This window comes from Halyomorpha halys, unplaced genomic scaffold (assembly GCF_000696795.3).
Source record: "Halyomorpha halys isolate HHAL.00 unplaced genomic scaffold, Hhal_1.1 Scaffold286.1, whole genome shotgun sequence".
Classification (NCBI taxonomy): domain Eukaryota; kingdom Metazoa; phylum Arthropoda; class Insecta; order Hemiptera; family Pentatomidae; genus Halyomorpha; species Halyomorpha halys.
Window position 1 is genome coordinate 1,392,019 of NW_027115682.1, and position 13,490 is coordinate 1,405,508.

At 27.6% G+C, this 13,490-nt stretch overlaps 1 protein-coding gene across 3 annotated transcripts in view; it reads right to left on the reverse strand.

The window, feature by feature from the left end:
* LOC106680774 (disks large 1 tumor suppressor protein) overlaps window positions 1-4,663 on the reverse strand; it is a gene marked incomplete at its 5' end in the record, with an annotated part of 438,504 nt that extends 433,841 nt beyond the window's left edge. For all 3 annotated transcript variants that reach the window (XM_067052703.1, XM_067052702.1, XM_067052701.1), the window contains 1 exon segment: window positions 4,536-4,663. In XM_067052703.1, coding sequence (XP_066908804.1) covers window positions 4,536-4,663 — 128 coding nt within the window.
* Window positions 4,664-13,490: the final 8,827 nt, after the last annotated feature.

Consider the following 13,490-nt stretch of genomic DNA (forward strand, 5'->3'; position numbering starts at 1 on the left):
AATTTTTAATTTTTTAATCCTTTAAATCTGTAAGTCACTGCACTCTTAAATTCTTAATTTAATTCAACTCTTAAACTCATAAATTCACTGTATATTAAATAAAAAAAACAGTCTTTCATGAAGATCCTAAATAAGGCACATCCTGTGTTCTCCCGCTGTGTTATCCTTTCATGGCCTATTTAGGAACAGCAATCAAATAGTGAATTTTATTATTAAATGTCCCAATCATGATAATTACTAAACAATAACCTAAAGATAAACGAAATAAAACTGTACCACAATTTCAGACATTTTGTAAATATTGAATATAATGTGTAGTTGAATTCCTTTATCCCTATTATTTGATGTTATTATATAATTATGTTATTTTTCAAATACACAAGATAGATTTCGTTTAATGTTAGCATATAAATGGCGAAACAATTGATATAGAAATAATGCTAACCAGCATCACATAGATCTGGGCTTATATATAAACTAGTACTAACATATTTACGAGATCGTTATTAAAAATTAATACATTGAAATACGAAAATATTATTTAAATATAATTTAGTAAGATAATATTAGTTTAAATATAATCAAATAAGATAATATTAGTTAAATATAAACAAATTTAAAGAGCATAAGGCTCGTACTAAATAATTAAAATTAAAATTTCAACTTATATATACGTTAAACATACGTATGCCAAACGCTAATGCTTAGATAAGTATAAATATATACGATAGTATGTTTCTGTAGTTTAAAGAATTAAAGCGAATAAAAAGTTCTTGTGACAGGTGTTGAAAGTTCTTGTGAAAGGTAAGTCCTTTACACGCCTCTGCCAGGCATCCAACCTAGACAAAGGCTTAGCCGCACTTAAACGTGGAATCCCTTCAAAGAGAGCATGTGTCTCAACCCACAGTTCACATGCTCTTGTTTTTCGTGTAACGAGATGTGTAGCGTGTTCTGTTTTTATCACTTTTCTGTATTTTTTTTTGTTTTTAGTCAGAATAATTAACTGCTGATACGAAAATTATTAGTTTCTCCCTCTCTACCGTATTAGCTAAATAAGATAATCCAGTAGATTTGAAGGGCTACCTCTAAAAATGTTTATAACTGAAAATTAAAAAAAAAAAAAAAAAAAAAAAAGCACATACAAAGGAGATAGAACGGTTTGATATTTTTAAAACAAATCATCAGAACAAGCAACTGTTAAATCAACATACTGGCCCACTGGCATTGTATGTAATCTTTCAATAATTTATTTATTGATACAGCAGGTATTATATGCTCAATTTATTACAACCATTTATTTTTCATAAAAAAAATCATAGTGCTTGTACCTCAATAATTAAAATTGGGAAGCGAGGGACCCCACACGATACTATGACCATTGAAATCAACAAAATACAGCTGGGCTGCATCTATAAAAATAAAGTATACTCTTTCTGTCCTTCTCTTTAGATTAATGCTTTCTCTAGGGACAATTTCAAACGACTAATAATCATAATTTCAGTTAAAGGCTGAGCCACACTTAAGCGTGGAATCCCTTCAAAGAGAGCATGTAACCCAACCCACAGTTTACTTGCTCTTGTTTGCTCGATTATTTTCGTCTCGTGTAACGAGATGTATAGCATGTTCTGTTTTTATCACTTTTCTGTATTTTTTTTTTCTTTTTTGGAGGTATCTTGGGTACCAGTCAAAGATACAACTTTGTTTTGGCGACGTTTTGTAGCTTTATACAAATTATTATTAGCCATGACCTACAATGAGAAAAACTGTTTTTTTTTAGAACAAATACTTTCTTCTAATAATGTATACATAATAAATACAACCCCTCTCATTGTCACCAAACCAAAGTATCATTGATTGATCTTCAAGATTCATTAAAAATATATATACATACATATGCCTAGAACGATCAAGAGAAAAGTTATCACTAGAATAGTAGCAGAGTTGCGAAGTAGTAGAGCACTGCTAATTCCTAGGAACAATGTTCGAATCCGGCTGCGACATATAAAAGGTATTTTATTTACATCACATTTTATTTAAATTATAAAAAAAAACATTACGGTATATAAAATGTGATCAAACAGATAAAATATATGTATCATATTCAGAAGAATCATATCCAGGTCTAATTTTGAGGTTAAGTGCTACATATAAAACTAAAATCATAAGGTCCAATTTTGTGGGTACTCTGTGAATTTTATATACATTGATGTGAGCTTATATTATTCACTTTGGGTATGTAATAAAAAAATAAAATATAGCAATCAACGCCGGGCCGTCACTTGCCATAAAAAGATTTTCGAAAATATCAGAACTGTTGAGGGATATTCTTTTTCGAGGATCTTCGACTCTGTCAATAAGGAATAACTTCATTTTGGCGACATTGGACGATTGTATAGTTCTCATTTTTAAGTTCTACAGAGTAAAAAGAAATATACGATTTTGATCACTAATTATTAAACACTATGATTTAAAAAATACAAATGAGGACTAATCGTATATTATATAGTAGTTTATTATCGACTAACCCTCAAGATTCTCAAACATATGTAAGAATCACTAGGCTAAAATATTGGCTCACTCTCCAACAGTTTTTTAACCAATCATAAAAAAAAAATATTTATATATCCTTTCATACCTGAATGAATTTATAAAAAATAATAAAGTTATTTTATCTTGTAAGGAAAGAAAAGTGAGGTTTCCTACAGCTGTTGATTGCTAATCTGGTTTCAGAAATAATTTTTTATATAAAATCGCGACCTACCAAAAATATCTCTGTGAATTTCTTTTATTGTAATGATAGCAGAGGATTGTAATTATAGCAGAGGATGGTAATGATAGCAGAGGATGGTAATGAAGGGTTTTAATGAAAAATAAAATAAAACACGCACTAAAACCACAAATCTAAATTACTTTCGTGTAATAAAAACGCCCAATCACTGCCTTTCATATTCTATACACACTTCGATTGACATTTGAGTATAAGGTTCGACAGCCATCAGCATACAGAGGAGTGAGTATTAGGCAACCACACCCCGGCACTAGGTAGAGGTCGATTATTCAGTAATCCGGTTTACCAGGTGTTCTACAATTCTCCGCAGTTACTAGACTCTATGTTCTGCATGTAAATAGGAAATAGCTGCTTAAGTGCTTCTAAAGTAAGATTGGTTTTAAAATATGATATCATTTTCAATTATATATTTAAATAAATTTAATTTCTGAATTTTAAATTGAAATATAAGTTTTAAGGTCTTCATAGTATCACGAACTCTGCCTCACAAAGTATTCTCTGTGTGTGAAATGTATAGTTAGCTGAAAAACAAAAAGTTAAAATAGTTTGAGGGGTACAGTCGTTGAATTTTTAAAAGAACTCTCTCTAGATTAGCTTTCTTATTTAATGTGACATAATTAATAATCGTTATTTATCGCGAGTACTAAAAAATGCTTAAATATGAACCATTTTTTGTTAATTTAATTTTTGACATATAAAAATGTTTTACAAAAAATACATCCAGTAAATTGGTTACTAGATTACAATGGTATGATACAGGCTTGTAATGAAACTACCCATTGGTAGCACTCAAATAACATTTCTACATAAAAAGGGCACAATGCCATCTTCTTTTCAGGCACTTCGGAGGACTGTTAGGAATGGGAGAGGAAGTTTAGAAACCAGTGGGTTTGGATGGTTAGGGTGTTTACAATGGATGGATTGATGTTTAGTTCGAATTAGATACATTGCATTGTAACATTAAGGTCTTAATGGATGATTTTGTTTGTAACAAAGTAAGGAGAATTGAGGATTTTAGGAAGGATTTTGGATTGTAAGGATTGGATACGAAAGGGATTCGAAGGTTAAGTGGAGCTCTAAAGTTCAACTGCTTATTATAGTCATGTAGATCAGTCTCTTGTAATGGATTGGAAGTTTAGACCGTTTGTCTAGTAAGTGTTATAACAGTCGGAATAGACATGCAGTTTCCTGTCTTTTCAGTTTTAAATGAGGATTCCAAGTTTCTTTTGTCCAGATGTAGTCTATGAATGTAATAAATTTTGAGTATTGTTAAAACAATCACGGAAACACAAAAACTCATTGATACTAGTTTTAATTCATCCTATAAATGAAAATATAGTTATTGGCAAAATTTCTTTTAAACGATGAAACGAGAAAAGATAAATATCAACTTAAAGTAGGTTGGAGTTAAAAGCTTTGATTCGTCTTCAGAACTAATTTTTATTTAAGATTTTATCGCCGTTTAATGTTAGATTTTAGGATCATGTATTTCTTGAAAAAATTCAGTTTCTTTATTAATTTATTTTATTTACTTTATTTTCCATTAGTTCTAATTTTAAACTCTTTTTTAAAAATAACGTATATTTTATTTTAGATTATTTAAATGTAGTTATGTTAATAGCTAAAACAATACTTAAATTTGGAACATTAGTTCTTCAATAGTAATAATGACTCTATCGTTTTACACATAATATATATATTTATATATAAATAAATACAAGGCCACAATACAATTAAGTCTACTCACGTCGCTGTTGTAGGAAATGGGGCCGTCGCTAGACTCCCATTTGTTGGCTATTCTTATTGTCTCGGCCGTTTTCTGCTGCACGGACTTAGTATCGTCGAGAAGAGTCAACTCATAGAATTCTTGGATATCTGCAAAAAAAAAAATATATATATATTTTTTCATTTAAAATACAATTTGACAATAAAATAATATAAATAATGTTAGCAGCAAATCAAAGAGTACTAAAATATTCAGAAGAGTCAAATAGATATTCTTATAATTCCCAAGTGAATTTTAAACCAGTTGCTTTCATTTAAATTTTCGACTAAAATTAACCGTCGGAGGATACTGTTACAGAGAATTAATTAACAGAGGAAAAAAAGTAAAACAGGAAGCACCATTTTTAATTCATTAAGCATTAAACTTCCCTGCTAAAATTTAATTTAAAATAAAAAAGAGCTGAACATAGATTGTTCTTTATGAATAAATAAAAATACAAAATATTGGAGGGAGTGTTTTTCTAAGAAATAAAATAAGTCTTCTGTGTGATTAATAAAGAAATTTTTATAAGTCGTTTTTTATACATTTATTTATTAACTAAAATTTCAAGATAGCCCTATTTTTAAATAAAAAGAACTAGAAATTTTAAATTCATTATCTTGGTGAGAGAATAATATATTTTTTTTACAAGGACGTATATTCAAGACATATCGTTACTTTTCTGTAAAAAGTGCGAAATCAACAAACAAGATATTTTCGAATTTCCGCCTTTACTGAAATAATTATGATACTATCAGTTCAAATATATTAAACAAGGTATTAATATCCACCAGGTTCCCAAAAATAAAAATATTTTACTGATTGTTTATTAAAAAAGTAAAGTCAAAATATGCTTTACTGAAAATTGAGAGTTAACTATTTTTACAAAACACCGACAACAGACTTTTATAATTAAAATCTTATTTTATTTTGGATGTATATATTTATAATATACTAAGACATGAATTTTTCTGACCAAAAGGTACATATATATAATGATTTTTTTTTTCTTTTCTTTTTCAGTCAAGACTCTCATTGGAGTCCTATACAGCCTAACCATGGTTGGGGATCAAAGTTTTTCATTTTGTAAGACCACCACTCAATGAAAAAATTCAACGCCCCAGGCCGGATTCTAACCGGCACCGTCAACATACATCAAATTGGTAAGACTGTGTCATAACCACTGAGCTACGGGCAGCCCTGTATATAATGTTCAACAAATAAAATTATTTTTACGTCAAGTGAAATCGATACTCTTTAATTAAAATATCCAGCATTTTAGGAATAATTTCTTTTTATTACGATTATTTTTTTGTTTGTAAAAAGTTTACATAAAGAATGCTAATTGAATTTTCCTCCGGATTGATTGTTGTTGTGAATTCGATTATATTATGAAAAAAATTGAAATTTATGCAAATGTGAGAAAAGGGAAGACAAGGAGGATACATAAAGACATCTAAAAAGTAAATGGAAGAAGTTATAATGAGTCAAGGTTTACGGACGAAGAGACTCGCGGAAAGAGAGAGAAAAATGTGAAAGAAAGGAATAAAAAATTAAGTAAAAGGAAGCCCGTCAGTGAAAAGTTCTACAAGTCTAAATATATATAAACACCTACCGTACTCGACAGATCAAGATACATTTTTTCTGTATCAAAACATACGAACTGGCACAAATTAGACTGTACTAGGGCAATTTGAATTTGAGATATAGGACTGTATATCAATATTATTTAAATATATTTAAGAGACGGTTTATTTCCTTCCAAAGTACAAGTATATGGTTATAATAAGAATGAGAGAAAACTAGCTCTACCAAGTAAAACACTAGGATTGGGTCAAAGAATACCTGAGTAATAATTGTTTCAAGCTAATATACGAAAATGTAAAAACAAATTCACTTTCTTGGAAGTTCAAAAAAATTAAATTGTTCCTATATACAGACCTGTATTACTAAATGATTAGATAACGCGTTTTAATTATTAAAAAAAGAGTTTTTAAAAAAAAATGTAGAAGGAAATCAATTTCTTAAAATTAAAATTTTAATAAGACATATAATGAATAATTAATTATTTTCTTCTTACAGTCCTTATACAGAGCATGGATTCATTTTAAAGTAAATTAATCTTTATTAGTTTTTTGAAAAAAAAATATTTTGAGAAATTTCTTGATATTCGAGCTCACATAAGTTCTTAGCTGGTAATTATGCCCTTCTTCATTTTAGTATTTTAATAATTATAACTAAACCTCTCTACTGAACTGGAGCTTAGCTAACAATTGCAATTATTTATTTAAATATGATATATTCCGGCGAGGCTGATGTTTGCTAATTGATTGGAGTTTGAATATTTTATTTAGTTTAATAGTTTTAACTAATGCAGAAACGTCTTTCTTAGCAATAAAAAATTTTGTGCGATGTGCACATCAAAAAACTTTCAGTTATCATCCTATACGTCCCTAAGTTTTATTTAAATTGGTGGGCTCGGGTTAAAAGTTATCGCTATTTTGTTGATTTAAAACAAAATTCTTATTAACGAATATGTATGTATTCATGTACGATCTTAATAAGGCGAAAATTATGAACAAAAATATTTGTTGTATACAAATTCGATTTTTATTGTAATCAAGAATAAGCAATAACAAATATAAGTTTTGTTCTTGCCAAAAATACAACAGATAAACAAAGCTACAACGCAACTGGGAAAGTTCGGATAGTCTCGGTTCTTCCCGTACAAAATCGGATGCTTCCCCTTCAATTTCCCTTTTTTATCCTTCAGTCATTCACAAAAATCTTTAATATTTCGTATTCATTTATGATTTTAAATATAGCTAACAATGAAGACTGTTGTTTTTTAAAATATAAAAAGTTTAAAGGACTTTAGAGGGAGATTTTTTGAAAAATGAGTATTTAAGCTCAGTCAGACTATTTAAATGTGAATACGACCCATTTGACATTGAAGGCAATTTAATTTTACGTTGAAAAGGCGAGTTTAATAAAAATAGAATTGTTTATGAGCTACACTGTTTATTACGCCCACAGACACAGATCATTTTGTTGGCTTGGTTATTGGAACCTCAAAACAAAAATCAGTCGAAAACTGGAAATCGAAATTTTGCACGAATACTTTCCCTTACTATATACTCCATATACATACATAAATGAAAGTAAAAACATATATATGAAAAAATAAGTTTTATTTTATTTCCTAGAACTGAATAAATTATTCTCCTTTTTAAAGTTTCGGTAATTAAATGATTGATGAAATAATTAAAACAATAATACGATCTGTTTTTTTCTATGATATGAAGTAAATTTTAATTATAATTTTAATTAGTGAAAAAGACCTTTGTACTGTTTTAAAATTTCTTTACACCAGGTTAGATACGTACTGCTAAACTGTCATAACGTTGGCTATAAATATTTTACTAGTCATTATGTTTGTTAAGAAACTATAATATATTAAAATTCAATTTTCGGAAAAAAATTTATATTCTGTATTTATCAAGTAAATTTTGTATATACTTTATACGATTGTTCATATAAAAGAGTTTTAAAAAAAAATAAATTAATGCCTTATTCGCCTAATCTATCTTTAGAAAAACCTTGGAATGGGATGGAAAACCTAGCGAAAAAAACCGTAGGGATAGGTAGTGAAAAAAAAATAAAACAAAAAAGATTACACTGATTTGAAAAATAAAAGAAATGTTAGATTGGCCTGGAATTGATGTAGAGAGAGCATTACTTTGGGATGGAGCATATTGTCCATTTGGGTTATTGCCAGCCATGTTACCTATGCAGATTTATTCCATGGGCTCCCCACTTGTACCCCCGTCTCTTTGCATATATTTCAGTTTGGAACACTTCTCTCCCATATTTTGGTACCGGCTATCTTACCATTCATATTTTATATGGTTTCATCATTCTACAATATATGACCACTGCAGTAATGTAAAATATTCTTTTCTTCTAGGATTTCTTAATTGTAAACTTTTAGATATGGATAGAAAAATCATATTTTTAGATTTTTGTTATTAATGAAGAAGATCATTTGGCCTATTGGTCTCGGTTTAAATTAAATCCACTCATATATTACATATATGCAAATGTAAACAAATTTAAAATAAACTGAAATCATTTTAGAAATAAAATGGTAAAAGTAATTCATAATGTTCGCAAAAAGTTTTTTTTTGTAATCATGTTTAAGAAGTAAAGAAAATTTTTTTTTGAAATACTAAAAAATATACTTAATAAGAAGAAAAAATTGTTTTCGGTCAAAAACTTCATACAGAAAATAATTAGACACCGTGAAAAATAGGCATTTTTTGAAATTTAATTACAGTACTTATTAATTGTCCATTAAACTATTTTTATTCTACGTTAAGAATGACCATTCAGGATTTATTTCAATCTATAAATTATGTTTCCTGGATATGGTGTTGACTGGATACATCAGTTGTAAGGCGTTCTAGTGAACCCTACCCGCTTAACTGTTAGGAATTGCTGATTTGACTTTAGGACAACACAGGCGTTGGTTCACAGAATGTTATTTAGTCAGTTAATTTTCTACAGTAAATAATTATTATTCTAAATTAAAAAAAGTATATACTTTTCTATTAATATATGCGTTAGGTAAAAGTTGTGTGGAATACATTATATCACCTTTAAATAATGAATTAGATAGTTTTTCTGTTCCGGAGTAGCCTTATGATATATTTAAAGATTATAAAGATTCCTTGTTGCAAATTAAGATATAATATGCGTGGTAATATTTAAATTATGAATTGAAATATATTTAAGTAAAATTAACAATCATTAAGCAAAGTAAAAAAAGAAAAATAACTCTATATCTTGAATACAAAACAAACAGCATTTATACTCAACAAAATTTTTCACAATAAATATTAATTAATTAAAATATTTTGTGACGAATATTCAGAAAATTCTGCTGATGAAAATAAATACATCAGCAACAAAAAATTATATTCAATTCATATAAAAAACAAATAGCATACATCAAATAAGACTATTTGATATATAATATATAATAACGCAAAAACATGTGGGATTAAACTGCGTTGAAAATGGTATTGTAATGGTTATCCTATAATGCAGCAGAGTATGGTGGAAGCATATTCGATATCGCTTGGCCGATGATCTATAGGTCCAAACTGCAGACCACTTGCCCATATATAATCCATTTTACCATCCGCTGCTGAGATCTCGAACCATCCTATACTTCCTGAATGGTTGAGAATATAAAGTAAATCATTAGGAAGAAACATTCTGGACAACTATAAAGGTTTTTTGTTTTTTTTAACTTGTGTGAAGGAGATCCTTTTATTCGAAAATTGTAAAAAAGAAAACCCCCTTTAATTGGGAGAAAGTCATTATTAAAAGTCTTATAAAATAAATTTTAATTATTTATGTTTATTTTAATACTATATAAATAAAATTAAAAGAATGTATACCCACTAATTAAACTCAATTTAAATAAAGGTGAACCATAAATGTTAATAATATGTGTATAAAAAATAAAACATTAAATTAATATGTTCCGAACACCCTAATTAATTCTTTGTTACAACACTCGAACAACTAAAACAAAATATAAATTCCATATCAGCTTTAGGACGGTCGGAGTACTCAACTAAATTAAAGTCGGAAATAAGAGAAGCCACAGAACACAGAAATTAATTTGATTACAAAAGGGGTCGGAAGAAAGACCGGAATCAGATCAATACTTGGACTATCCTCAGAAAAGAATAAAGAAAATATTTTATTTTCATTATAAACAATTTATAATGTACTCACTATTATAGGCTCATTTCTGGATGAGTTTGCATAGATTTAATGAGTAGCGAAAAACAATTCCTTATTAAATTTCTTTATTTTAATATATAATGAACAAAATATTACAAGGTCATTGTCCAATCATCAGGTACTCTACAATACAGATTAACATAATTCATAATATACATGCCACAATAAAATTAATTAAAAACAAAACACTGTTATTAAAAACAATCTCCTAGACATAATTATATCCTCACATTTCATAATTAAACAAAAATCATTATTTCTGTCAATTCGCTTTTAAATAAATTAATAAATACAATATTATATATAAAAAATCAGGAGAAATCTAAAAACATTTTTTTAACAAGACTTGGAATTTTCCTTACAATGATGGGGCACTGGCCCCGAAACCTTATTTATGATATATTAAAACAAAGAAATTTAATAAGGAAGAGTTCTTCACAGAGACTTATTAAATTGTATTTATTATTTTTTTTTAAAGGGAGATTTATTTTTAATTAATAAATATCAAACAAAATGGTCGAAAGAAAAACATTTTGTACTACATTTAATCTATATGTTTTAACATCTATTTTAGATTAATCTTATATGAAATGGATTATTATAAAATATTTATAAGAAGTATCAACAGATAGCAATTAGTAGATACTGTATCAATATATAAATCAGAAAATTATAGAAATAGAGTAACATGCTGTTAATTTTAAATTTATGCGAGACTTTTTAGAATATTCATCGTAATTTACTTAATGAAAACTTCAGAATCAAAGTCAATTGTCAGGTTTGATGTACGAAAGTTGTTTCCAGTACCAAGCTTTGTAACTATGCAATTGGCAATTAGTTATTTATTTTTTTTTTTAGAAAATGTGATTATTTATTTTAAAAATATAAAATAATTTTGTAAATATTTAAATTTTCATCACATTTAGCTCAGGAAAAGAGCTCATTATAAAAAATGTAAATCTGTAAATCTAAATTTTTATTATTTTCTTCGCCGTAACTTCTTTTAAAATTTTCAAAATATAATTGTTTTTTATATACAAAAGTAATATGTAAGAAGCTGACTAATCATTTTTATTTTTTCCTACTCCGTAACTCTTTTCAAATTTTTTGAAATATAATTATTTTTTTTTTACAAAAGTAATATATAAAAAGGTAACAAATCATTTTTATAGTTTCCTACTCCATAACTCTTTTGAAATTTTTAAAAATATAATTATTTTTTATTTACAAAAGTAAAATAGAGCAAGGAAACAAATCATTTTTATTGTTTCCACTCTTTAAATCTTCAGAAAATGTTCAAAATATGATTATTTTTAATTTACCAAAGTAAAATGGAACAAGGTGACAAATCATTTCTATTGTTTTCTACTCCGTAACGTTTTTGACAATCTTCAATAATTATTTTTTATTTCCAATTCATAAATGTCACAATCAACATTTATTCCTTAAAATGATTTTCCTGATGAGTGGTATGTGCAGTATATATTTTTTCATTCTCTTACGATCAAAATAATTACGTAAACAAATTTATTTCAGCCTTAAGTTATATACGTTAAATACGTTATCAGTTTACGACATATTATTACGAAAAATTATGTATGTTTTTAATTGTTTGAATATATAATTTTTTTAATATATATCAAATCATCCATTCACCATCATCATAATCGTTATGGACACAGCTTAAATTATTTATCATAGTAAGAATGGACATTTTACTTTTTTCTAATTGATTTCATAGATTCTTATTCTTAATTGAAATACAATAAATTAAGAAAGGAATTATTTATTAAAGTACAAACTACTGATTTTTTTAAAAAATAAAAAAGGTCATCTATTCATCTTCATCATAACTCCTCTCCCATATACTTTCAAATTAAATTACTTCTCATAGTCTCAATGGCCGTTTTTTTTTTTTCAACAATTTCTTTATTTTGATTTTGCTATGTAACCATTTTACATTACTAACTAAGCGTTACCAATTAAACTCAAGATTTTGAGATTTACATTTTTAATTAAAATTACAGTACATAGAGTGACAAATTAAGAAATTGATTAATTTTTTTCTCCATGGATGAGGTCATCCATTCTTCATCTTAAAATCTTCTTCCCATTTACTCTCAGATTAAATTATTTCTAAAAGTCAGAATGTCCAGTTTTTAATTTATGTTGATTTTCATACGTTCTCATTTTCTGCTTATCGATCAAGCCGTAAGATTTTTAAGATTGACATTTTAAATTAAAATACAATAATTAGAAAGTGAAAAGTGAAGAAAATACTATATATATTTTTTTTGTAAGAATCAAACAAAACTTCATCTCACTCTGATTATTGTTCATAGTGGGAATGACTAACAAATCGTTTACTTTGATTTTCAAACGTATCAATTTTCTATTTTTCTAACTGAGCCGTAATTATTTGAGATTATCATTTAGGATTAAAATTCAATAGAATAAACAGAGTGATAAGGAAAGAAACTCCCCTTTGGTAGAACTTCACGTGGAACTCAACGTTCAAAGGTTGACTTACTCTTTGACTTTCTTCTTTAAGATAGTTTTCCATCTTTTTCTTAGTCTATTTTGTTTTTTTTAATTAACTTGAATCAACTAAATTAATATTAGATGGTTCGAGTGGCTATGGCGTCTGGTAATAGTATATATTTCAAATGAGTAATATATAAGACGAATAAAGAGTTTTTTGGTTTCACCCAGTAAGATTCGATAGAAGCCTATCAATGCTTAAATAGAATTTCAAAGCTCAAACTGCTATGTATGAATAGGATGATTACTATCTCGTAATTTCGTAAATCTAATCTAATTGTCGAGTTTTTTTTCAGAGTTTATCCTAAATCTTCAATTTAAGCTATAGCCAAGACGACACCACCACCAATCCAGTAATTTCATTGTATTCTGTCGCTCCCAGTTGTGAGGATGTGCCAGGGGGTTGTGGCACCTCGTGAATAAAACATTGTGGGCCTGAGGCTGCTTGGTTTTTATCCGCCATTGTCAGCCTTCCAAGCCTCAACTCCATCTGATATATATTCTCGAAACATTTCTATTTCTTTTTTTTTTAATTAAAGTTTCAATTAAATTAATTTATGTTTAATTTTAAAAATCTTT